This window comes from Balaenoptera musculus, chromosome X (genome assembly GCF_009873245.2).
Source record: "Balaenoptera musculus isolate JJ_BM4_2016_0621 chromosome X, mBalMus1.pri.v3, whole genome shotgun sequence".
Lineage (NCBI taxonomy): Eukaryota > Metazoa > Chordata > Mammalia > Artiodactyla > Balaenopteridae > Balaenoptera > Balaenoptera musculus.
The window spans coordinates 127,720,933-127,746,083 of record NC_045806.1 but is presented as its reverse complement, the minus strand read 5'-3'; the positions used below and the strand labels follow the sequence as shown (position 1 = coordinate 127,746,083).

General features: G+C 60.2%; 3 protein-coding genes across 4 annotated transcripts; all 3 read right to left on the bottom strand.

Moving 5' to 3' along the window:
• Positions 1–847: 847 nt before the first annotated feature.
• On the bottom strand, positions 848–5,725 carry FAM50A (family with sequence similarity 50 member A). 2 transcript variants are annotated; one of them, XM_036841006.1, is made up of 13 exons: positions 5,490–5,725; positions 4,169–4,253; positions 3,971–4,070; positions 3,551–3,696; positions 3,041–3,117; positions 2,863–2,929; positions 2,645–2,706; positions 2,324–2,400; positions 2,042–2,096; positions 1,786–1,834; positions 1,623–1,693; positions 1,418–1,528; positions 848–1,307 (listed from the first exon to the last, which is right to left on the bottom strand). In XM_036841006.1, exons 1-13 carry the CDS (start codon positions 5,598–5,600, stop codon positions 1,299–1,301), a joined length of 1,020 nt encoding a protein of 339 aa, XP_036696901.1. In that variant the 5' UTR covers positions 5,601–5,725; the 3' UTR covers positions 848–1,298. The 2 variants fall into 2 exon arrangements, with proteins under 2 accessions (XP_036696901.1, XP_036696902.1); XM_036841007.1 differs by lacking the exon at positions 5,490–5,725 and adding an exon at positions 5,273–5,418.
• Positions 5,726–6,359: 634 nt separating this feature from the next.
• On the bottom strand, positions 6,360–12,289 carry GDI1 (GDP dissociation inhibitor 1). The gene is made up of 11 exons (XM_036839808.1): positions 12,127–12,289; positions 10,840–10,947; positions 10,593–10,692; positions 10,316–10,450; positions 9,647–9,845; positions 9,269–9,400; positions 8,618–8,717; positions 8,112–8,283; positions 7,667–7,811; positions 7,487–7,541; positions 6,360–7,396 (listed from the first exon to the last, which is right to left on the bottom strand). The coding sequence occupies exons 1-11, from the start codon at positions 12,169–12,171 to the stop codon at positions 7,244–7,246; spliced, it is 1,344 nt and encodes a 447-aa protein (XP_036695703.1). The 5' UTR covers positions 12,172–12,289; the 3' UTR covers positions 6,360–7,243.
• Positions 12,290–12,896: 607 nt separating this feature from the next.
• ATP6AP1 (ATPase H+ transporting accessory protein 1) lies at positions 12,897–20,256 on the bottom strand. Its single transcript, XM_036839806.1, has 10 exons — positions 20,058–20,256; positions 19,684–19,810; positions 17,242–17,316; positions 16,779–16,972; positions 16,340–16,380; positions 15,461–15,546; positions 14,815–15,056; positions 14,285–14,332; positions 13,972–14,203; positions 12,897–13,753 (listed from the first exon to the last, which is right to left on the bottom strand). The coding sequence occupies exons 1-10, from the start codon at positions 20,201–20,203 to the stop codon at positions 13,544–13,546; spliced, it is 1,401 nt and encodes a 466-aa protein (XP_036695701.1). The 5' UTR covers positions 20,204–20,256; the 3' UTR covers positions 12,897–13,543.
• Between the last annotated feature and the right edge of the window lie 4,895 nt (positions 20,257–25,151).

The following is a 25,151-nucleotide window of genomic DNA, read 5'->3' as shown; positions in this document are numbered from 1 at the left end:
TCAGGCCTGGCCACCCCTCCCTGCTGTGCCCCAGGTGCCCAGGCCTAGTCTACCCTCCTCCCTCCTCCAAGTGACCCTGGACGGCCCCGCCCCAGACACAGGGTAAGGAAGCCCAAGTGACAGCTCCTAGCTGCCAGATGGGCCTCCCCAGGCCACAGCTGAACAGGACAGAGGGCCCTGCCGCAGAGGAGGAAGGCACAAGAGCCTGTGCACCCGGCAAAGCCCGCCACCACCGTCAGATCTGCACACTGGCCAGGGAGGTGGGCCGGACCCAGAGCTGAGACGCTCCCTGCCGGCTGGGGTCTGTCCCGTCCCCTCTGCCAGGTCTCAGGCAAGGGGAATAAGGGGGGAGCAGGGGTGGTGAGCTTACCTTCCTCAGCCTCCCGGAGCCGGGCCCAGGGGAACCAGGGGAGCTGGCCGCCAAGGCGGGGCAGGAAGCAGGAGCACGCGCCCCCAAGCTAGGTTCACCCCCTTGGGGCCGCGACAGCGGCCAGCCCCAGGGCAGCCTGAGCAGAGCTGGCCGTGGGTGGGGTGGGCAGGCCGTGAGTACAGGCATCCACAGCGGCCCTCCCGTGTCCAGACTGGGGAGAGATGCTGCGACAGGGACACAGGGTGGCTGGGAGCCGCAGGACAGCCGTGTCCCTTATAGAACGGGCAGCTAGGAGACACAAAGGAGCCCAAAGTCCTGGGCGGGAAGCACGGGGGGGAATGCCCTTCCTACCCATGTAGGTGCCGCGGTGGGGACGAGATGGCTGCAGGGACAGCTGGGCCTGCTGAGGCCCCAGTGGATCCCAAATATCCCTTCCACCCTCCCACCCCTGCCAAACACACACTTTCTTGCAAGACACAGAGAGCAGAGATATTGTATAGTTCCACTTATGTGAAACTTCCAGAATTGGCAAATCCATACAGACAGAAAGTAAACTAGGGGGTGCGAGGGGCTGGGGGGCGGCTGCTAATGGACGTGGGGTCTCCTTTCGGGGTGATTCACATTATGAACGTACAAAGTACCCCTGGATGGTACGCTTTCAAATGGTCACAATGGTGAATTTTATGTTATGTGAATTTTACCTCAACAGCAAAAAAGTCTTTAAAATAAAACGCACAACAGGTGCTCCAGCTCTGACGCGTGTATCTCTTTGTCGTAAAAGAAAAAGGCGGTAAACAACAGCGCCAGGGGCAGGGGCTGAGCAGGCCCCGTCACGTCTTGGGAGCGGGGAGCCGGGCGCCCGGAATCCTGGGGACGTAGGGAGGGGGCCGCAGGAAGCCAGAGGAGCTGGGGCCGCGCTGCTGCCCCATCACCGGATCTGGTGCAGGACCAGGGCACAGAGAAGGAAAAGCGAGCTGAGCAGGGCTGGGCGGGCCTCCTGCCAGGCAGCCAGGCCAGCTCCCACTCAGCGCTCGAGGGCTTCTGTACCGTGTACTTGTCCCACTTCTTCTCAGGGTCGTAGGGCTCCCAGCGGCTGGCAGGGAAGATGTGCTTGTTCTTCTCGTACCAGCTCCGCAGCACCACCTTGCCCGCATGCGACTGAGGACGGGAGGAGGGCCGGGCGCTGCAGCTCAGGGCTCAGGGCCACACGGCTGGCCCCCTCCTACCCGCACGGCGCCCCCGCCCACCGTACCTCATCCTTCTCCACGGTGGCGTCGCTGAGCAGCCGCACGTCATCGTGAACGTCGAAATTGAAGAGGGGCCCTGCAGGGACAAGGAGACAAGAGGCCAGGCCCCCTCAGCTGCCGCCCTGTGACACGGGCAAGTGGCTGGGGGGCGGGGCCGGGCACACTCACCGCTCTTCCCTCGCGCCTTGGTGACGATGAAGTCATAGAAGCTGTGGTGCTAGGAGCAGAGGGCAGGAAAGCGACGGCAGGTGAGCCATCTCGGCCGCCTGCAAGCTGGGCTCCAGCCCTGCCCACCTGAGCCGAAGACCCAGAGCAGGCGAAGACCCAGAGCAGGCGGGGCCCCCCTCGAAGCCCCCGGGTGTGCCACAGCCCGAGACCCTCCCCGCAACCCGGGCGGGGCTGCGGGGACAGAGAAGGGACTCACGTGGGGTATGATTAGGTCCTCCTTGATGTACATGAGCTGCTCCACCCCTGCCGACCTGAGGGAGAAAGGACCAGGAAGCAGGTGGCCAAGGACACCGGGGCACCAGAGCCAGGAGGCAGAGGCCCGCGATGCTGGGAGGGGGATGGGAAAGGGGGCCCGGCCCCCTTCTCAGGAGTGCGGCGCCCAGCGTGCCGCGAGCAGCAGCTGCCACCTGGGGTCCCGAGCGCCAGGGCTGAGGCTGCAGACTCCGGTGCACCCCGTCGCACGCCCGCGCAGCCCCACCTGAGCTCGCTGAAGTCTTTGCGCAGGATCTCGAGGGCCTTCTGCAGGAACTGCTGCATCGTGTTGCCCTTTTTCATCTGTGTGAGTGACCCGAGAAGAGGCGAGCGGGAAACCGTGTGGGGAAACCAACCGAGGAGTTGGGAAGGGAGGACGGAAGCCCGGAACCCTCCTCCCTGCTCCCCCCGAACCCCCAGGGGCCACCCACACCAAGGGGCCTGAGGGCTCTGTCGGGATTGACAGCTCCTTCCCACCGAGTCCAAAGGAGGCTGGGCCCGAAGGGCGAGGGGCATGGGGCACAGGGCGCAGGCCCCGCAGCGTCACCTTGACTGTGCGCCGGTGCCCAGAGCCATCCCAGTAACTGAAGGTGATCTCGATCTCCTCGCCTACAAAACAGAATTGCCTCTTGGCCTCCAGACCCCGGTGTCCCCACTCCCTGCCAGCTCCCTGGGGCTCGGGGCACTGCCCAGAGCAGCGTTGGCAGGAGAGCGGGCGTGGCTCCCAGCCCCGGGCCACGTGCATCCCGCTCCAGGAGCCCTCACTCTTGATCTTCTCCTGCTTGGCTTCCCACTCCTGCCGTAGCTCCTCCCGGAGCCGATTCTCCTCCTCCTAGAAGAGAAAGAGGCAAAGGAGGGAGGCCCAGGGCTGCCCAGGGGGGCACGCAGGGCCCCACTTCCTGAGCAAAAGCCTCTGTCAGGGTCGGGGTCAGGCCGCCTTTACCTCCCGGTCTCGGTCAGGCAAGAAGCTCGTGTCCACATCTGGGTTCTTCCCCAGTTTCCTCTTCTTTGCGGTGATCTCTGGAGCAAAAGGAAACACAAGGGTTTCTGTGGTGGCCTCAGCCTTCCCGAGTCGCTCCTGTGGCCCCTTGTTCCCTTGGGCAAGGCCTGCACTGTCCAGCGAGCAGCCGCTTACTTTCTGTGGCTGGGTCAATTTACACTGAAATTATTCAAACAGAATTAAGTTTGGTGCCCAGCCACACGAGCCCCACACACCTGCCCAGGGACCGCACAGCTGGTTCCCACTCAGTCGGCCACCGAAAGCGAGCCCCCCACTCAACTTTGCCGTGGTGAAGACTTGGCCCTTTCCCTCCTGCCCCAACTTGTGAGGTCCGGGACCCCGAATGCGGCGGGCCGTCGAGGCTGTTGGTAGATGTGCTTCTCCACTTGAGAGCCAGAAGCCAGGACAGAGCTCTGCCAGTGGGACCGCACCCCGTCCGCAGCCTGCCCTCACCTTCCCTCTCCAGCTCCTCCTCGTCTATGGTCGCCTCCTCCTCCTCCTCGCCTGCCTCGTCTTCTTCCTCCAGGGTGAAGGACAGGCTGGAGATCTTCCGCTTGGCCTCCTTCTTGCGCTCCTTCTCGCGCAGCTTCTCCAGCTTCCTGCCAAGGCATGGGTGGCCGTCATGCATGTCCCCACCCCTGAGGCCCCTTCCCCGACCCAGAGCCACCTGTGTGCTCAGTGCGGGTCCCACTCAGCGCAGGCCCAGAGGAGTCCTATTGGCCCAGGGCACTTCAAGTTCACGGGCAGGGCTCTGATGATGACGAAGGGTCTCCCTCCCCTTCCACATGCAGCACCAGCCTGACCCGCCCCCAAGCACGAGCCCCGCCCCCCGCCCGGAGCGGGAGGCCGCCGGGCTGGGAGGAGGCGACCCACAGCTGCAGCTCCTTCGACTGCTCCTTCTTCGCCAGCTGCTTCTCCCGCTCCTTCACCAGGGCCTCCTGCTTCGCCTTCATGTCGTTCAGCGTCACAAGACCTGCGAGGTGAGGAGACGCGGGGGCAAGAGGCGGTCACCCAGAGTCAGCCACGCAGCCGGCCTCAGCCCGGGAGCGGGGACATGCGCGCCTTGCTCACCCACGGTGCTGGACTTGAGCTCCGCCTCCACGGCATCGTAGTGCGCAGAGAACTTCTTGTCAATGTTGGATTTCATTATGTTCTCCTGTCCGGGAGGGAAGGCAGCAGTGAGGGCCACCTGCCACCCCACCATGCAAGTGGGGACCTGGGTTCTAGTCCCAGGTGTGTCCCTAGACTCACTATGATGTGACCTTGGGAGAGACGTGTCCCCTTCCCTTGACTGATGGAAGGCTCCACGGGGCTGTGAGAGGCTCTTCCAGTGCCAAGGGGACCAAGTGGGGCCGTTTCCCCGCGCCATCTGCGCTGCTCCGGCCCCTCCACAGGTCCCGCTGGGAACCAGAGCTCACTCAGTGGTCTGGAGCCGTGGGTCCTCCCTGCCGTTGGTGTTCTTCACGCCCAGCTCTTAAGCTGAAGCTCTGGAGACCCAAGGCAAGGAGTGACAAGGGGAGCAGAGAGTGGCTGACGGCCGAGCCCCTCACCGAGCAATGCTGCTCCCTCTTGGCCCCAGGTGTTGCCAACAGCTTCCCACGAGGCCTCCTCACTCCAGCCCAGTCCCATCCCACTTGGTACCAAGCAGGTCCCTCTCTGGCCAGCAGCCTCCACAGGAGGTGGCCAGCAGAGAAATGTACCTCCGTCCCGCCACTGAGTTCGCACTGAGACGGTGGGGCTGGGGCATGAGTGTAAACCGAGGCAGCACCAGGCCTCGGCATGCAGCCGCTTCCTTGGGCCCGGCTGCCACAGCACCTAAGGCCTGCTCTCCCCTTGCGCCGAGTCCCTCCTCTTCCACCGAGTCGCCCCCAAAGGCCTAAGTGGAGGGCGCCTTCCTTCCTGACGGCCCACTGCCATTGGCCACTCACTGAAGCCCTTAGTGAACCGCGAGCACCCCAGACCTTCCTGCCTGTCTTTGTCCCGTGGAAAGGGCTCCAGAATGAGTCCGGTGCATTGGCTGGGGCCCACCCTTCCTGATATCCATTGAGTCTGGGCCTGACTCTCAGGGCTGAAGGGCCAGAGAAAGAATGCTCGGTGCCCTCAACGGTCGCCCCAATGCCAAAAATGTAACCACTGAGTGTGGCTCCTTCCTGCTGGAGGCTTGTCACAACCTACCTCCTCTCAGCCTTCTGCGTCCATTTTACAGATGAACAGACTGTCGCCGGCTCATTTCCGCCCCTTGCTAGAGATCGGCGAGCAACGGTCCCAACCCCACCTCGCCGCCCGCGCTCTGCTCCCGCTCCCCGGGGCCCCGCGAGACCCCGGGCGGCGGGAGCAGAGCACGGGCGGCGGGCCGCGCGCATGCGCCGAGGCGCCCCGGCCCGGCCCGCACCTCCGCGATCCTCTGCTTCATCTGCTCCATCTGCTCGCGCTGCTTCTCCCGCTTCTTCATCAGGTGCATGGCGCGGCCCGCCTCGCTCGCGGCACCCTTGTACTGAGCCATGGCGGCGGCGACAGCGGTCCGGCCGAGTCTCAGGGGCTGCGCCGGCTGCAGAGGCGGCCTTTTAGTCAACTAACCTCAGCGCCCTGACGTCCGCCTCCAGGAGAAGCGCGGCCACCGCGCCCCGCCCCCGGCACGTGACTTCCCACCGCCCCGCCCCGCTAGCGGCCCCGCCCCGCCGGCTGCCGGAAGCTGGACGCCGGTCCCTCTCTTTATAGGTTCCCCATCAGTTCCTCAACAATAACCGCCGGTACGAGGCTGGGTCCCCAGTCCTGCTTCCCTCTGTTGACCCCAAGGCTGGGCCCCCGGGCCCTTCACGTCCTCGATGTTGATCCCAGTCTAAGGGCAGATCCCCCCAATCCCCTCGCTGCCTCCCTGCCTGAGGGCGCCCTGGTTCCCCCTGCTTCCTTGGCTTTGACTCCCCTCCCAAGACGGGGCCCCAGTCCCGCGTTTCCCCAGGCCACGAGGCTGGGCCTGCGCTTCTGCTTCCTCCACTTCAGCCCCCACCCCAGGCCAAACCCCTCTCCCTCGAGTCCTCTCACATTAACCCCTTGGGCAGGGTGATGTGACCTGTTTCCTCTATAGGCCCTTTCAGTTCAGGGGCTCTGCGATTTTCTGATGAAGAAAGTCACCTCTTATAGCCATCAGGAGCAAAGCTAAGCCACACGCAGTCCCAAGCCTGGGTAGGAGAGCAGGACAGCCCAGGGAGCCAAGGCCCCGCCCCAGATGCAGCTTTGGGGAAATAAAACTAACGATATGGGCTCAGGTTTCAACACAGTTTTATTGGGAGGTTTTGTTTTCTGTGAAATACACTAGAGGCTGGGGAAGGGGACACATTCACTTTGCGAGATAAGGGTCTCCCACCACTAAGGGGAAGGAATAGGGCAGGGCACACGGGGTTTGGATCCATTTTCCCACCTCCTTCTGCTTTGCTCACATGTCTTTTCTCTCTCAGCAAGTACCAGCAAACACAAAGACAAGAAACAAAAACCAAATCAACCTCCAACGGGGCCACACCCAAGCCCTCTTCCTTCCCAGGCTGCACCAGGGTCGCCAGGGTTAGGAAGGCCAGGCCAGGGTAGCTGCTCCACAGCCCCAGGCCGCACCGTGAGGCCGCGGGGCACAGTGCCCCCTTCTCACACAGGGTGGGCCCAAGTTAATAAATTAGAATAAATTACGGGAGTGGGGTAGGGAAAGGACTGCAACTTTGTGCTGGGAGGGCCCCTTCTCTCCAACACACAAGAGCTGGTGGGGGGAGGCAGGGGGCATCTCCAAAGGCCACTAGAGCGGGGGTAAGAGCGGTGGGGGCAGAAGTCAGCTTTTCCTCCACGTTCCTCCCGAACAGAGCAGAAGACTTAGGGGTGGGGGGAGAGACACACACAAGGAGAGGAACCCCCTTCTCCCAGAATAAGGAAGGGCCAAGAAAGAGGATACTAACCAACCCCCACCCCCCCGCCGTCTCCCAAACCATCACTAAGGTTAAGGATTTGGTCAGTGAATCAATGAGGTGGGTGACAGGAATGTGGTGGGGGAAGCAGAGGATGCTGGAAACGGGGGTGCCCAGCCACGCCCATCTCCCCAGCCCTTGAGGAGAACAGGCTCAGGTTGGGGCAGAGGGCACCAGGGGCTGGGGCGGGGGTCGGCAATCACTGGTCAGCTTCTCCAAAGACATCATTCTGTTTGCGCTTCATGTTCTCAAAATCAAAAGCGGAGCCTGCCATGCGCTTGTAGATGTCTTTGATGTCGTTGCAGGTTGTCTCAAAGTGTGTGGTGGCATCATAGGAGCAGGAACAGAACACCTGGAAAGAGCCAGCGCCCGGGGCCCAAGATGAGTTGGGCAGGGGCCCTGGGCGGGCAGCCAGGAGCCGGGGCCGGGACAGGCTGCTTACCTGGCTCTCGGAACCATCGTCGATGGGCTCATACAAGTCACTGATGGCCACAAACCTGACAGGCAGATGGAAGGGACGAGACAGGTCTCACAACCAGCCTTGCCCTCCCTGATGCCCACCCTCCGGCTCCTTGGCTCCCTTCCTCCCCCCAGCTTCAGCCCCAGCCCCCCAGCCCCTCACTTCTGGTCAATGGGCTCCAGCAGCTCCAGGGCCGGCTCAACCTCCTTTTCGGGCTCTGCGGTCTCCACCGTGGTGCTGGCGATGGCAATGTACTTGCCCTGCGCGGCCACGTTGTGTGCGTAGGAGATCATGCACACGTAGATGTCTGCCCGCAGGAAGGGCTCGGTTAACGCGGGCATGTGGGGGACCGAGCTCAGTTTCCGCCCGCCCGCCCGCCCTCCCTCCCCAGCCCTGCAGAGCAGGCAGCACCCACGCTGCCGCCCTCCCAGAGGAGAAGAGGCCAAGCCAGCCAATCCCTAGAACCTCAGGTCATGGGGACTGCAGTGTGGGTCCCCGTTCTTCCATGGAGGGATCTGGCAGAGAGCCAGCCCCCAGGCTGAGGGGGACAGGCCTGAGCCACACCAAAGAGAACACGCTGGGGGAAGTCACATGGGGCTTGGCCTACCTGACTTCCTGTTGACCTGGTTCTGGGGGATGATGATTTGGCAGGAGTTGGCATCGTTGGTGTTCTTGATGGGGTGGCTGAGGATACAGATGATACGGATAACCTGGCCAGCCTTCCGCACGCGGTCTGGAACGTAGCTGGGGTCACAGATCAGCTGCTTGCAGCGGGCCACCTATGAAAGCACCAAAAGGCCTTGTCCCTATCTACTCACACCCCTCGGTGTTTCAGGGCCCGGACTCACGATGAGGGTTGGCAGCTCCGGCAGGCGGGACACTCCCACAACGTGCAGCTTCCTCCTGCACCTCGGGGAGGGGGGCCCTGATACGCAGATGTCTGCCAACAGGATCGGCTACATAGTCTTCTTCTGGAGCCCCGGTCCCCAGCCTGAGGCCCTCAGAGCCGAGCAGCAGCAGACCCAGCAGAGCCAGGGTCACTGGGAAGAGCGCCTCTAAGGAGGGGGCGAACCCCGCCCAGACCAGCGTGCCTGCGCGGCGGGGACGGCTCACCTCTCCCTCGGACTTCACGCCCACCACCTTGCCATTCTCCATGATGATGTCATCCACGGGTTTGTTCAGCATGTAGGTCCCCCCGTAGATGGCACTCAACCTGTGGTGGGGAGAGTGATGGTGAGGGCGCCCTCCCAGGACAAACGGGGACCAGTGCTATTGCACCACCTGCCCCTACCAGCACGAGGGTGCAGAGAAGGCGGCCCCAGGCAGGCAGAGCTCAGGAGACCTGGTGGTCCTTCCCAACTCTGTCACCACCACAAACTCAGGACTGAACCTGGAGTGCTCCTTCTTCTCTGGAGCTTAACGCCAGAGTGTTCTGCAAAGGGCTAGCGTGAGGGTGGCTCCTCACGGAAATGTTCTGGGGGACAGAACGAAGGGCTCTGGAGAATCCGACTCGAGGTTTCCAGGCCCAGCGCACAGTCCTAGCACTGCCTGACTCAGGCCAGGAGCCAAGCAAGCCCCCACTTGTGGTCCTTCAACTCTGCACGTCAATACCCCACCATAGTGCCATCACCCAAGGATGGTGTGAAATGAACTAGGACCACAGTGGGAAAGTACAAAATGCTGTGGAGATACCCAAGGGGGCCGTTTCCATCGCTGGCCTCAGTCCTTCTTGGGACCGCCAACCGACCAAAGCCACGCCCTTACCTTGCAAAGCCCTGGGGCAGCTCGCCAAGGCCATAGAGTGGGTACAGATACGGGCTCTTGCCATACCGGGCCAGGGACTCGCTGTACAACTTGATGCGGTTGATGGTCTCAAGACAGGGCTGGTCCAGGTAGCTGGGGGGATGGGGTCAGAAGAGGCTCCAACAGCAGGACCCCCAGTGCACCCCACCCAGGCACCAGGCCAGCCTTCCCACCACCCTCAATGGCCCGGGGAAGACCACGGGTCAAATGTAGGGAAGAGACAGAAAAGGCGACAGGCAAGCGAGCACGAGGCTGAGTACGAGAGGCCAGCAGGCAGGAGCAGGGAGGGCAGGGTGCGGGCCGGACGAGGGGTGCTCTGCCATGCCGGTTTCCCCTCACTCATCGGTGCGGTAGAGCGCCAGGGCGTGGCCGGTGAAGTCGATGACATCCTGGCCCAAGTCAAACTTCCGGTAGACGTCACGCATGCTGGTGTTCTGGGGGTCGACGCCCTCAAAGGTCTTGGCGTCATTCTCATCAAAGTTTGCCACAAACACAAGGAACTTGCGGAAGCGCCGTTTCTCAAACATGCCCATCAGATCTACGCAGGCAACGTGAAAACAATCATTGCACCACAGACAATGAAACTCTCCATCCCACCAAGCAGGCAGAGCAAGCGGGCACCCTAGCTCCCAGCTGAGTTCTCTTGCTGACCCCCATGTGACCTCAGATTAACCCCTCTGTGCTTCTTGGCCTCAGTTTCCCCATATGTACGAAGAGCGAGTCGGGCTGGACAGGCTCTGAGGGCCCTCCCGGCTCCGACACCTGGGGATGTTTCACTAATCAGATGGAGCCCCTGTCAAAACCTGAAGTCTGTCAAGGACCCCACATCCCTTCCGCACGCGGACTCTCCTCCTGGCAACCAGTGGGAGGCATGGCCCAGGGCACAGAGGGACGACAGAGCAAGGGGCTTCTGGTATGGCGTGAGGAACGTGACCTTGGGCAAGGGGCGCCCTGCTCTGGACAGCTGCCCCCCCCTACGATTCCCTGGCTCAGGGGACCCGCACTCACTAGAAGCCAAGGCTTCGGTCTCGGTGGACGGTACTTTGTAGATCTTGCCCCCCTTGTAGACAAAGCTGCCCTCCACCACCTTGAAGTCCAGATAGCGTGTCACCTCTGTATACAGTAGCATCTTCACCAGCTGTCCTGCGGGGTGGTGTGGGCAAGGCAACAGAGTCAGCGTGGCTCACTCCAGAAGCTCTAGCTGGTCTGGCTGCCCTTCTCTGGAGTCTGACCCTCCTCTGGTCATCCCAATCACCCCCCATAATACCTCCTTCATCTCCCTCACCGTTGGCCATGAGGAATTTGGGGATCAAGTCAACGTTCCAGTCTCGGCCCCGGCCCATCGTCTCAGGGGGCCCCTCCAGCAATTGAAAACGCTTATACAGCTGCAGGCAGGAGAGAGAGACAGAGATGCACCTCAAGGACCCCCCCTCCCGCCCCCACCCCCCGCCCAGAAAACCTGGGGAGCTGCTTCGTTCTGCACCCCACGCGCGAGGTTAACAAGGGATGGGCCTGGGCCCCAAGCATCCTACCTCCTCCAGGGGGGTGATGGAGGAGCTCTCGCCCCCATAGTAGGGGTTCCGGTCCATATGCAGCACCTTCTTCCCGTTCACGGACATGATACCCGACAGGATACATTCCTGGGCGAGGGGCGACGTTCACTGCACTCCTACCTGCCCACATTCCCACCAGCAGCGCTGATGTATTCCCCACCCCAACCCTGAGAGGAGAGCAAAGCTGGAAGGACTGTGCCCCAACGGACAGCTCCTTCCATCCGTGGCTGGTCGCCTTGCCTAAAATTGGCGGTGGTGCTTCATTTGACCACGGTTTCCTTTCATAACCTTGCTGGGCAAAAAGGTGAACAAGGAAGAGAGTATCCAGCAGACACACGCACGGTCTTCCAGCAACCCAGATACCAAGCAAATCATCTACCTATGTAGAGCCCCACAGAAAAGCAGATAAAACACAATGAACCACAGGGAAGACCTAGCTGCACAGCCAAAGGGACCCAAAAGGGAAGCGAAGAAAGGCTTAGTTAGCATGGTACTGAAATCCCAGGCCCCACCCTGGGCTGCTCTTTCCTCAAAGAGGAGAGCCCCTGACCGTGAGCCTTCCCAGCCACGGGAGGGGCTTCTGCGCCCGACTGAAGGGGATGCATCTCTCAAGGCAGCAGTCCGAGGGGGTCTGGGGGAGGGTAAACACCCTCACCAGTCACTGTCACCAGCCCAAGGACAAAGGCTGCAAATACGACTCAGCCTGAGGTCTCCACGGGAAACCGGGGTGGGGTAACGGGAATGTGGTCACTGCCCCCACTGCTGCTCCTTCTGGAACATTCCATGGGTCCCCGGGCCCCGAGGCGGGATGAGGGCCCATCCTGGTGAGGTCCCCCGACCTGACCGGCGGTCCTTGTACTACTACATCCCCACCAGAATTAGCGCAAGATGGTAGGTGATGCTGGGCTGGCCTTGGGTGGGGGCCGGGTGGGCGGGGTCAGGGAGCAACAGGAGACATCGGGGCGAGCGGGGGTGCGTTTTCCGGCCCTGCCGGCCGGAATAGGGAGGACGGGAGGGGCCAGGGGTCGGGGCCCGGGGAGTTGGGGGGGGGGGCGGCCAGAAGAGGGGCCGCTTCTTGGAGATGGGCCATGGCAGTGGGTAGAAGCAACGTCGAGGGGGGATGGGCATGGGGCTGTCTTTTCGGGGACACGAACGCCGGGGGCGGCAGCGCCGCGATGGCAATGATGGGAGGATGGGGCCGAGGGCTGCAGCATCCCGGGGAGGAGAGGGCGATGCGGAGCCCCGGACGCCAGAGGCCGCACTTACGGTAAGGCCGGTCCCCAGCACGATCACATCATATTCCTCGTCCATGGTCAGGCCTCGGTGTCAGCGCCCGTCGGCTCCTCCTCCTCCTCCTCCTTCACCGCCGCCGCCGCCGCCGCCGCCGCACTGGACCAAAGATGGCGGCGCTTTGGCCGTAGCCCGACCCCTCCGCCGCATCAAAGAGTCCCGGCCCCTCCCCGCCCCCGCCGCGCCGACCGGGGCCACCGCCTCCCCGGGTTGTCTCCCGTGAGGGTTGCTGGGGCCCGGGCCCCAGCACCAGCGCGGCTCTGCGGGCAGCGCCCGCTCGCCAACGGCCCTGAGGGGAGAGCTGCGGGGCGGGGCGGGGCGGGGCGGGCGGGGCGGCCCGGCAGCCGGTGCTGAGGTCCGCGAGGGATCCGTGCGCGGGAGCCGCACGCGCCCCGCCCCCCGGGAAGCTCAGCGCGGCCCCGCGGGTTGGGTGCGCGCCGCTGCGGCAGCCCGAGGCGGCCCCCTAGGGACGTGGGGGCGGCCATTGTCGCGGCCGTCTCCAGCCCCTTCCCGGGCGCTGACCGCCCCCGCCCTCCTTTAGTCGGTTAGGGACGCAGCTTGCTAACAACCCTCCCGGCCTCCCCTGGCCCCCGGAAAAGCAGCCCGCAGGACGGACCCGTGCGAGACCTTCCCGCCTCCCTCTTGGTCGCGCTAGGCTGCGGGTACATTCGCACGCCTCCTCCGGCAGCCCTCAGCCAAGCGCATCCTCCCTTGTGCCCAGCGCAGAAATGAGTAACGAGGCCCAAGCATGGCGACCCGTCTTTATTTTATTAGGAAGGAAACCGCGAGCACCCCAGGCTCCTGCCAGGCACCCAGTGATCACACCCAGCCCCCCTGCCATGGAGGTCCCTTCCTTCTCAGACCAAAAAAAAAAAAAAACCCCAGTGCACTGCTTATCCTTAGCACAACATCACCAAAAAACAATAACACCAGCCAAGCAGGACAGACAGTTAAATAGTACTTCCACACCCCCCAAACTCAGGGAACTTCCAGCTCCTGGCTGCTACAAGGAGCCCCATAGAGCCTGGGGAGGGAGCACCGGCTACACAAAAGCACTATAAACAGCAAGGGGCGAAGGCAGAGAGATGAGAATAAATAAGGAGAAAGGGGGAGGAGGACGGGCCCTAGAACTCACAGCCCCTTCCTTCACAATGACCAAGCCTGGGAAATGTGCCTACTATCTACGCAGAATACATACAGCTTGGTGATAGAGGTGGGGAGTGGGCAGCCCAGGGAAGACCCTCAGCAGGTGGAACAGAGAGCCAGACAGGCTGAGGGGAGCCAGGAGTCATGCTACCGTAGGAAGAGGGGAAGCCCTCCTGCCCAGCATGCCTCTGGTGGGAACGCGACGACCTGGACACCAGCACGCCCTCAACCCCCCACAGGCGCAGGGTCACACGATCTGGGTCAAAGCTATGGTGGGGCCCTTGTGGTCGTCAAAGCGGTCCATGGTCTTGAGGCTGAGGATCATGTGCAGGCCGTAGGTGAAGATGAAGAGCATGAACAGGGAGGTGAGCAGCCCCATCCAGATGCCCGGGGAGAAGAAGCCTGCACAGTCACTGGCGTAGGAGAACTGCTCACCCGTCACGTTGAAGGCCTGGATCTGGGGGGCAGAAAGCACCGAGTGGCCCCACACAGGGAGGCCCAGTAAGGGTGTGGGAGCACCAAGGGGACAGGACTCTCAACTACATTCCCAAGCCCTAACCCCAACCCAAAGGACACTGAGACTCTTCAGGCCTCTGCTCCCCCAGCCCCTCCCAGTACTGGGCTACCTCCAACCTGGGCTCCCCACCTCCAGGCGCGGTCCCTCCCCCTTCCTACCTGGAAGTCCTGAAAAGTCATCTGCCAGAGAGAGGGCTGTGTGCCGGGCACGAGGAGATTGCCATTCTGGTTCAGACTGCTGACGTACTCGCAGTGGAAGGAATAGATGCTGGGCCCTGTGACCTGGGACGCATTGAAGTAGGCGACGGAGCCGTTGCTGTGGATTTCAAGGCGCTCCAGGGTAAACCAGTGTCGGGCGGACACCGGGTAGAAGCGGTTAGCCAGAATGAACCTGGGGGAGGCCGTGGAGGTGTCAGGCAGCTGGAGAGGCCGGAGCCGCACGAGCCCACCCGCACCTGCCTCTCGGACTCACCTGAATGTCACCGTGGTACCAAAGAGCTGTTCGTAGGTCAGCACAAGCCTGCGGAGTCAGAGGAAGAGGTGAGTTATCAGGCTCTGGGATGGCCTTGAGCATCTTAGAGCAAGTTCCTCAGGTATCCTTCTACCTAAGCTGTACGGGGTCCTCACAGCCACCTGAAGAGGCAGTGCCTCCACTTGACAGATAGGAAAACTGAGGCCCCATCACACCCTAAGTCAGGAACCAGCCAGCACACAGGTTCCCTACCTCCAGCTGAGAGCTCCTCCCTCTGGTTCCCCTGAACCCACGGCCACTCCCTTCAGCTCCCCCTTGCGATTGCTGAGGCTGCTCAAGGGGGAAGCAGCAGGAGCCAAGGTGTTAAGCCCCGAGGTCGGGCCAAGGACGAGAAGGCGTGAGGAGGCAGGACTCTGAACAACGCCCACTCCGGAGCTCTCCGCCAGCCCCCCCCGCCACAATGCCACCTGCATCCCCACGGCGAACAGCCCCCAACACATACCCCCCAGTGGCATGTACTTCGCCCCTACCTGGCAACGGAGTCATTCCAGAAGGAGCCGGTCAGGTTGAGGCGGTCCTGATCCCCAAAGGTGAGGGAGGTCAGGTCCTTCCAGTGGTCCCTATATGCCACCGAGAAGTTTTGGGCCCAGAACAGGATCCGGGGAGCAGTGTCGTTGTAACTCACAGGGGAAAAGATCATAGGCGATGCCGACTGTCTTTGCAGCAGCTGGCGACCCAGACCCCCAGCCACCAAGGCTACATCGCGGGCCACCTGCAGAAAGAGCCCACAAGCCTTCTCTCAACAGCCCTGGTTCTCTCAGCAGGCCCTGAGCCAAGCGGCCTGCCCTCGCGGTCCCCGCGGGGCACTCTCTCCACCATCGCAAGTCCCACCAGCCACGCTCACACTCAAAGCTTCCTTTGGGAAGCTTTCCCCTGGTGGCCCCTAAGCCTGTGTGAGGTTTCTCGTCTCTGCACCTTAGGAACACTTGGACTTATGGTCCGAATACGCCAGCCAGTAAGGCTGTTGGGGTGAGATGGGCAGCGGCCGCCTGGAAGGAGGAAGCAGGACTTCACGGCTCATCCACGCCCCCCGCCCCGACATCTGCCCAGAGGACAAGCCAGCCCCCCTCCAGGCCCCCGGCCACACCTCCCGGAGCCCCGGGCAAGGGCACGTACCCTAGGAGGGCGGACTGCCGTGAGGGCCGCCGTGTACGGAACGTCTTCCGACTTGAGCATGCTCAGCACCTGCCCGATGACCTCATCTGAGGAGCAACGGGGAGAGCAGAGAAGCAAGTCGCAGGCGGCCACTCACGGCCACGCTCCCCCTGCCCACGACAACCCATCTGACTGTGGCGCGGCAGAGGCAAGGCTGGGCCCTTCCATGCACCCTCTCGGCGCCACCTCTGCACGGTGCTCAGTGGGGTCGCCATGTCGAGGTGGGGCGCACCGGACGTCTGCCCTGCGCAGTCCCCACACACCAGCACCCGGCACGTCCTCTGGTGGGATGCTGAGACCCTCGCAACCTTCACTAGTGTTCGCTGTTTCCAGCAGCCGCTTCTCACCATCCCCCCAGCCCCAGCCTCCCCCAGCCACCATGGCCCCAGTCACTGAGTCCCTAATGCCACACCCTAACTCAGCGGAAGGAGGAGAGACAGACAGACACAGAAAACTCCAACTCCACCCCCGGAAAGTGTCCAGTGACTTTGCCAGGAGGAATGACTGTCCTTTACGGACAAAGGAAGACCAGTCCTCGGAACTGTTTTTTGAAACGTTGCTGGTATATTCAAGCCCAAACCCTAGGATTCAGGCCGCCTGAGTGGAAACTGGCTCCAGGCGGCACGCAGAAGGGCCCTGGACATCCAACAGCTCTGCCAGGCTGGGCCCAGCCAGAGAGGGCCGAGGCCTGGGGACCGGCGGGGCCCTGCTCAGCTGGCCGGTTGCTGCCAAGAAGCAGGGGGGCCACCCTGGGAGGGCGGAGGGGCTGAGGAGCGCGGGCTCCTTGCGGCCGAGGGTGGGATGAGGACAGAAGGCGCGCCCCGCCCCGCCCCCGCTCACCATTGCCTGTGAGCACTTCCTTCGGCGCCATCAGACCCGAGCTAGGGAAGAGACAGAACGTTAGAGGCGCCCAAATCCAAATGGCCGCCGCCGACCTGGGCCGCCGTCCTTGCCTGGCAGCCCCGCCACCTAGCACGCTCGAGCTGGGGGGGCTCACTCCCACCACCGGCACCTTTGCTCACCTCACAGCCCTGCCTGGAAGCCCCCGGCCCTCCTCCCCCAGCTTCGGAGTCCCGCTCAAGTCCCTGCCACCTGCCCCGTGTATGGTGTATGGTCTCCGCTAGGCGGGCCGGCTCCCCGCCAGCAAGGCCCACGTCCGCCTCGTCCGGCCACACAGGCACCTTCTGGGAGGGCCTCAAGGTGCTAACGGGAGGACTGCTCCCCTTGGCTGAGCTGCGCCACCGGAGCCTGGGCCCTGAGGCTAGAGGCCGGGCCGTACCTGGCCGTGTAGGGCAGGCGGAGGAGCAGCAAGGCCGGGAGGCTGGCGTTGAGCTTCAGCTCCCGAAGCGTGGCCAGGTCCACGTGCAGGGGGCTGGCCCCGAGCTTCTCCTGCAGGTAAGTGGTCAGAGTGCTGACCGCGTACCAGTCGACAGCCGGAAGCACCAGAGAGGAGGGGGCCAGGTCCAGGGCATTCTGGGGACAGAGGGGCAGGCGAGAGGATGAGTTAGCAAGGGGCCAGGGGACCCGGGCCAGCCTCCCAGACCTCTCTGGGAAGCCACGCCCACACCCACACCAGCTCTCATTCCAGGTGGCAAAGAAAACACGCCACACCCCTGGCCCTGACACTAAGGCCTTTCTACCTTCAGCCAGCATCTCTGGCTCCTGAGGGGACGGTTCTTACTGTGCTGGGAGAGGGGGCGCAGGATGGCCTCCAGGGCCTGCAGCTGGGAGAGGACCCTTACCTCCAGGTTAGAGAAGGCACTGTCCTGCTTGTTTCCAAACACGCCACCGTATGCTGTGAAGTCCTCGATGCTCAGCTAGTAGGGAAGCAGGGAGACGGCCTCAGAACGCTGGGCTAGGGCCAGGGCAGGGGGCAGACACCTTCCCTGTGCATTTGCAAGGCCAGCAAAATCTCATTTAGAGTCAAATTTGATCTGTTCCGAAGAGTGAGCGAGGGTACATTTTAGGGGTGGGGTGGGGCGGTGGAAGGTTCTCTTTTCTCCGGCACCCTCTTGGCAGGGTGAGGGAACAAGGAAGGTGGTCACGGGGTTGGAAGGAAGTCTGTGGGCAGCTGATTCACGGTAACCTCGGGAGTAAGAGTCAGCCGCCCCCCGCGAGCAGACAGGAGGAGCTGCGGAGGGAAGAGGGAAGCTGTGGGGAGGAGCTGGGGGGCAGCCAGGAGCACTGACTGCACGCCCCCCAGGGCAGAAGTCAGAGACAAGGAGAGCCTGCGCGCCAGCTGCCACAGGTAGAGCCGCATCCGTCCGGTCTGGATGAGACCCTTTGCAAAGGAGGGGGAGAAGTGCCCCTCCCTGCCTGGTTTTGGTGGAAGGCGAGAGAGAGGTGAGGATCTCATAACGTGCTGGAGAAAGCACTGCAGTCTTCTGAGCTCTCTGGACCACAGTAACCCCAAGCCCGTCCCTCTTCCTCTGCAACCTAGAGGTGTCCTTCAACCTCTGCCCCTCCATCCCAACTCCCAGCTTCCTCTGGCTTTTCCCAGTTAGGCCCAGAGGAGATCTTAATCAGCTTCCCTAACCTCATCCTGTTTAGTATACATACTTGCCCGGCCTCCTCTCCCTTCTGGGCAGGAATCTTGACCCTGTCTGGCCACCTAAGCTCTCATTCTGAAAGCCCAGGAACCACCGCTGTGTCCTCATGGCACTCCCTGCTCGAAATCACCCAAGGCTTCCTGCCACATTTAGAACTGCAACCAACGTCTTCCCCCCTTGTCTCCTGGTTCCTTGGCTGACCATCTCCTACCCCTTTCTCTCACTCACTATTCTCCAGCCACACCAGCTCTTCCACGGGCTCACCAGAAGCGCTCCTTGCCCAGGGCCTTTGCACCTGCTGTTACCTCTGTCAGGAATGCCCTTCCCCCACAGCCACACGGCTCCATCCCTCCCTCCACTTAGGTCTCTGCTCAGATATCACCTCCCCAGCGAGTGCTTGCCTGGTCACCCTTATCTTAAACAGCATTGCCAGTCACTCTGTCCCCTTAGTCTGCTTCCTTCTCTAAGGACTACAGAACTGACATTGTATCATACACCAACTTAGCATTTACCTGTCACCCTCACGAGAGTGTCAGCTTCTCCAGGGTAGGGGCTTGGGTTATTCTCACTGCTGTGTCCCCAACACTTAATACCTGGTACACAGTAGGTAGTCCATATTTGACAAATGAATGAATTGAAGGAATGCCACAAGACGGGGTGGGGATGCCAGCTAAACGTTTTACATGGCCTATGAGGAATGCTCCTCACAGCCCTCTGATGTCAGTGGTGTCTTCATTTTACAGATGCGGAAAGGGGCATTTGCAGAGTATTTCACGTGTCCAAAGGCCGGTAAGTAGTAGAACTAGAACTGAGTTCCAGTCTGACTACATTATTTACCACCTCCTGGAAGGACTACAGGCCAGCACAGCCACCACCACCTGCCCACAGAACGACAGAGCAAGACCAAAAGGGGAATGAGCCATAGAGGCCACCAATGAGGAGCAGACAAGCAGAAGCTCGATAACCTCCCAAACGACAATCCTACACTGCCCTCGAACCTTCTTGTGGTCTACAGGCCTGCTTTGGGAGCATAAAGACCCAGATGGGAGGGTAAACAGTGTGCTGGATATGAGCACAAACCTGGGGTGGAGGGGTGTCCAACAGACTCAGGCTGGAACCAGCTGTGGCTTACACAAGCCACACAACTTCAGCCAATCCTTCCTTGGCAGTAAAACCAAGATAATGACATCAGCTCAGCATAGTGCGAATGAAGCACTCAGTAAGTGATCATTCTTCGATTCTCTCCCTCACGATGATTACAGTTAGAATCACGACTCTGCCACCCATTAGCTGTGTGACCTTGGGTAAGTCATTTGCCATCCTTGGGCATCACTCTTCTGATCTGTAAAGAGGGTTCATCATCCCCACCATGTAGAGTAGATCAGATAAGGGTCTGGCACTCACTGGGCATCTGGCCTCTGACCCTTTACTTCCCCCAATCAAGTGGGTGCCATTTCAAGGCCCTCACCATTCCCACTGAACGTTCTCCTACATGCCTTCCCAAGGGAGGAACCACACCTCCCTAGAGTTGGGACAAGGTCACTGAAGCTTCTCTTGAGGAATGGGCCTCAGTGTCCTGGCGGGGGGGGGGCTGCCTGCCTCCTGATGACCGAGAGAGGGCTGTGGCAGGCGCACCTTGTCCTGAAGGAAAAGCAGCACGTTGCGGGGGCCCAGCTCCAGGGCGGGGTCTAAGTAGGTAGAGAGCTGCATGTCGCTGGTGATATGGCCCTCGTGGGTGTCGGCCGCAGGAGCCCAGAGGTCTCTGGCAGGGGATAGAAGAGGTGCTGTCAAGCGGGGGCTCATGGCTTGAGATCGGAAACCCACGGGCTCCCAGCTTGATGCGTGGGGCCCAGAGCTCAGACCCAGCCCACTCGCTATGGAGCCGCCGAGCAAGGGACAGTCCCCCTCTGGGCCCCGCCGCCCCTCGCCAAGGACAGCCCCGGAGTCGGGCGAGGGCACCTCAGCCGCCGCGGCGCGCAGCGCAGCCCGCCCCGGCCCGCCCCGCTCACCGGTCACTCGACCACAGCACCAGCGGCACCTGCTGCTCCGACGCCGCCGCCGCCACCATCACCAGCGGCAGCCATGGCATCTGCCAGAGCGGCGGGGCCCGCCGCATCCCCGCCCGCACTCGATCCACCGCGGTCGCCGCCATCATAACCTCTCAGCCTCCACTGCCTGGACCCGCCGCGGCCGCCGCACATCAGGTGACCGTCGCCCCCGCCCGAGCTCCGCCTCGAGCCGCCATTGGCCCGGGCGCAAGACCGCTTTCCATACCCTCAGGTGATTGGACGAAGTGGATGCCACTCACAGCCGCTCCTTTTCACTGGTTGGCTGTACGTGTCTCCAGGCGCGCACGCTCCAAGTAGGAAAGGGGGCGGAACCGAGCTCCGCCAGCTCCCACAGCCTCCTGCACCTCTGCGGACGCCGCGGGTTCCAACCCTGCAGAAGGAACGGAGCGGAGTGGGCTCTGCTGGTTTCCACAAGCACAGCTTCCCCTTTCCCTGTTTTAATCTTCTTAATGCTTAAAGTAGCAAGAGTGGTTTCTTTCTCCTGCAGATGGACCTTCTCCTGCAGATGGACCCTCCTTTATACAGGTAAGGAGAGAAGAGGACGCCCAGGATAGCGTCCAGAGGAACACCAGCACTTACTACGGGCAGGGAGGAGGAGGATCCAGAAGAGAGCTCGGAGAAGGGGCATCACAGAGAAGGGGAAAACCCAGGGAAGTTTCAAGCACACCATGGTTAACAACGTCATTCTCGACTGCTGCCAGGAAGCAGGTAAGATGAGGACAGAAAACTTTCTTGTACTTAGCAACACCAGTTTGGTGAGAGCGATGTCAGTGTGAGGAAGTGGAGACACGGTATAGATTGTCCTTTCTCGAAGTTTGCCTTAAAGAGAGGAAAGAGACAGAGTGACAGCTAGAGTCAGAAGATGAGAGACACCACCTCAAATAAATTGGGAGACTTTCATCTTTTTCTGTGCCATTTTAAAAGATTTATTTATTTATTTGGTTGCGCCAGGCCTTAGTTGCAACAGGCGTGCTCCTTAGCTGCGGCATGTGAACTCTTAGTTGCGGCATGCATGTGGGATCTAGTTCCCTGACCAGGGATCGAACCCCAGCCCCCTGCATTGGGAGCATGGAGTCTTACCCACTGCACCACCAGGGAAGTCCCTTTCTGTGCCATTTTTTGTTTCTCATATTAGTGACCATTGAAATCTCGCGGGTGAGTATATGGGTGTTCACTGTAAGCTTTTTTTGACCTTGATACATGTACTGGGTTGAAGAGTATCCCCCTAAAATTCATGTGTATCCAGAATTTGTAAATGTCACTTTATTTGGAAACAGGATCTTTGCAGATGTGATCAAAATAAGGTCGTGCTGGATTAGGGTGGGCCCTAAATCCAGTGACTAGTGTCCTTACAAGAAGAGAGAAATTTAGACACAGACACACAGGGAAGAAGGCCAACTGATGATGGAGACAGAGTTTTGCAGCTGCCAACTGAGGAACTCCTGGAGCCACCAGAAGCTGGAAGAGGCAAGGAAAGATTCTTCCCTAGAGCTTTCAGAGAGAGCACAGCCCTGTTGACTTTGGACTTCTAGCTTCCAGAACTGGGAGAGAATAAATTTCTGTTGGTTTAAGCCTGCCAGTTTGTGGTAATCTGTATGGCAGCCCTGGGAAACTAACACACTATATGTTTGATATTTTTCATAATAAAACATATAGGGAGGGACTTCCCTGGTGGCGCAGTGGTTAGGAATCCGCCTGTCAATGCAGGGGACACGGGTTCGAGCCCTGGTTCGGGAAGATCCTACATGCCGCAGAGCAACTTAGCCCGTGCGCCACAACTACTGAGCCTGCGCTCTAGAGCCCACAAGCCACAACTACCGAGCCCACGTGCCACAGCTACTGAAGCCCACGCACCTAGAGCCTGTGCTCCGCAACAAGAGAAGCCACCGCAATGAGAAGCATGCGCACCACAACGAAGAGTAGCCCCCGCTTGCCACAACTAGAGAAAGCCCACGCGTAGCAACAAAGACCCAACGCAGCCAAAGATAGATAAATAAATAAATAAATGTATTAAAATATATATATATAGAGAGAGAGAGAGATGAAAGTTTAATCAGGCCCATTGCTGGCAAGGATGTTAGGAAATAGAGTCTCACCTACACAGTGGTGAGAGTATCAATTGGTAGAACTTTTTTGGAGGATAATTTGGCAGCATCTAACAAACTAAAACGTGTATGACCTTTAACCAAGCAGTCTCCCTCTTAGGGATCCATTCAGCAGAAATACTCAGCCAAGCACAAGATGCACATACAAAGAGATCCATTGCAGCGCCATTTGTAGTTGCAAAGATGTGGGCACTTGTGACTAGACACCGGGACACTGTGCCCCGCCACTGCTGCTGCCGCCCCTGCCCCTCAAACACCATCTCCTTGGCAGGATTCGATCTGTGTGCGGAACCCTCAATGCAGCACAGGAAAGCACACCAGAAGGGGGACTAGATGCTGGGAGCCGCCACACCGTGTACACAATGACTCCCACCCAGCCCCACGGAGCTGACAGACCATTGATCACCTGCACTTGTCTGAGAAACTGCTTATGAGATTGTAGTCATGGTTGTCACACATGTGGCTCGGACTAAGACAGTGGCAGTTGAGCTGAAGACAGGAGGTGGGCTTGCCATGGTCGGGGAGGACAGTGGCTGAAGGTGGCTCTTGGATGTCTCTGAGTTGGGGACTGGGAGATGAGGTCAGTTGGGGACAGTTAAGTTTGGGTTGTTTGTGGGGCCCCCAACTGGCCATGTCCGGGCCAGCTGAGGGGAGAGGTTTGTGCTGGAGCTTGCTGTGTCCCCAGAACCCTGGGAGAGGTTGGAAGTCCTAGTGCCACGATCTGATTTGTATTTGAAAAGGCGGATCTGGCTGTGGGAGCAGAGCAGATTATAGGGATGGGAGTGCCAGCAGAAACCAGGAGGAGGCTGTCGCCATGGTCTGGGAGAAAGATGATGGGGGCCTGGCCAGGGTAATGGAGGGGCAGAGAGGGAAGGCGAAAGAGACTGCAGAGGTCGCTGCCTCAGTGTTGGTGCGGGACTGAGGTTCGACCAGGTGGCATGATGGTGGGGCAAGGGCCCCAGGAGCATCTGAAGTGAGAGGTCGAAGCCAGGGCAGCCAGCGGGGGGTGGGGAAACCAGATCCCCGCATGCTCAAGTCCTTCCCTGGCCTTGCTCTTGCTCTCACGCGCTGCCCTGGGGGTCAGTTGCATCCCCTCGGTCTGTCATTCCGTCACTCACCAAAGTCCTAGAAATCTTGCTCGGCCCAGCGCCTGGGGGGGAAAAAAATGAGGACCCCCAATTGGGGCATCACAGTAAAGTCAAAGTCCTCCAGGCCCAGGACAGACCCGGCAAGGGACACATTTTGAGAGGAAAGTTCTATAATGATGCCACAGGAGTGAAAGCTGTCGAGGGAAGGGACAGAGGCCCCAGGGATCAGAACAGTGACACAGGGTGACAAGAGGGGCTGATGGGACTTCTGTGGTGGTCCAGTAGCTAAGGCTCTGCGCTCCCAATGCAGGGGGCCCAGGTTCGACCCCGGTCAGGGAACTCGATCCCACATGCCACAACTAAAGACCCCACATGCTGCAACTAAAGATCCCACATGCTGCAACTAAGACCCGATGCAGCCAAATAAATAAATAAATATTAAAAAAAAAAGAGGAGCCAATGGCCATGGGCAGACTTAGGAACACAAAGGGCACCATTTAAATAAAGTTTCAAGGCAAAGACTTTCTCAAAAGTGTGACCTTGGTGGCCAGCAGTCTCTTGCTCACCATCCTTAAGGGAGAAAGTCCCGTGGCTACTTTTCTTCTTCCCTCAGTTCCCGGAGGTCCCTGGAGTGGTGACCCTCGAGGCTTCCTGAAGCGGTTGCTATGGGCCAGGCACTGAGTCAGACTCGGACCCTGCCCCTGAAGTTCACAATCTGATCTGGAGGAGATGCAGAATAGTGGGTCACAACCCAGGGTGATGGATGTTCAAAAGGGGGAGACACAGGGCTGGGAGGGAGGCACAAAGAGGGGCACCACCTGAGTCTGCTTTGACCACAAGGTGACATCTAAGCTGAGTCACTCACTAAATGTTGATAGCGCCCACAAGCACCTTCTGTCCGGTGCTTCATTTTTAGGGTGAAAGCATTTCTTCATTAAAACCTTTCTGGGCCCTCATCATCTCCATGTCTTCTTAAATTGTTTTAATATAATATTGGACACACCCCAAAATATGTGTAATATCTGTGTGCTACATAGATTACATATGTTACATAGACACGTGTGGCCTGTGTCTTACACACGTTACACATGATACGTTATTGTATGTGAAATATACAACAAAAGGAGCCCTCATCACCCACCCCAGACTTCACAGAGCGCTGCCGGTTCCTGGGCAAGAATCTGTCTCCCCCAATCCCTTTTTCCTGCCCCACGCCCAGAAGTAATGGCTACCCTGAATTTGCTGTTTATCATTCTCTCTTTATTTCTCTTACAGGTTGACCACTAAACAGTCTAGTGCTCAGTCTGCTCATACTTGAGCTTGACGAAATGGCATCGTCCTGCTCGTAGTCCTGCGCAGGGGATGCGGGTGGCATCGTGCCATCCTTGCTAGTCTGGTGGTGAGCCTTCCGCGACCCCTGGTTTCACTCTCCCCTTGGCAGATGGTGGTGCTCCCTACTGGCCCTGTTTGCCAGGAGGCTTTTCATGACCTATGACCTACGAACGCAAGATGTCTCAGGGGCCGTGGCAAACGGCACCGTCGTTCACAGTGATTCAGTCTCCCCCTTCCCTTAGGAGCACCCCTCCTTGCCCATCGCCAGCCAGGAGACACACTGGAAGAGGCAGGTTCCAGGGCACCCCACCGTAGCTGGGATCCGGGGATCAGGAGACCACCAGGGGCCCTGTGTTACAACACCTGCACAGCAAGTGACTAGGCACTGGAACGTTGCTGCTGAAACCCTGAACTCCATGCTATGCTGGGTTTGAGACAGGTGAAGGGGCGGGAAGGGCGCCACCTCCTCACCCCTGCATCCCACATCATCTTGAGTGTGTCCCCAGGCA

Coding starts and splice junctions, on each gene's coding strand:
- ATP6AP1 (XM_036839806.1), bottom strand. CDS start 20,203: ATGATGGCGGCGACCGCGGTGGATCGAGTGCGGGCGGGGATGCGGCGG. Junction 17,317..19,683: donor TGCTTTTCCTTCAGGACAAG/GTGCGCCTGCCA, acceptor CTTCCCTACTAG/CTGAGCATCGAGGACTTCAC. Junction 14,204..14,284: donor GGTACCACGGTGACATTCAG/GTGAGTCCGAGA, acceptor GGCCTCCCCCAG/GTTCATTCTGGCTAACCGCT.
- GDI1 (XM_036839808.1), bottom strand. CDS start 12,171: ATGGACGAGGAATATGATGTGATCGTGCTGGGGACCGGCCTTACC. Junction 9,401..9,646: donor GCGCTCTACCGCACCGATGA/GTGAGGGGAAAC, acceptor CCATCCCCCCAG/CTACCTGGACCAGCCCTGTC. Junction 7,812..8,111: donor CCAGGTCAACAGGAAGTCAG/GTAGGCCAAGCC, acceptor TCCTGCGGGCAG/ACATCTACGTGTGCATGATC.
- FAM50A (XM_036841006.1), bottom strand. CDS start 5,600: ATGGCTCAGTACAAGGGTGCCGCGAGCGAGGCGGGCCGCGCCATGCAC. Junction 1,835..2,041: donor AGGACCTAATCATACCCCAC/GTGAGTCCCTTC, acceptor CTCTGCTCCTAG/CACCACAGCTTCTATGACTT. Junction 1,529..1,622: donor CCACCGTGGAGAAGGATGAG/GTACGGTGGGCG, acceptor TCCCGTCCTCAG/TCGCATGCGGGCAAGGTGGT.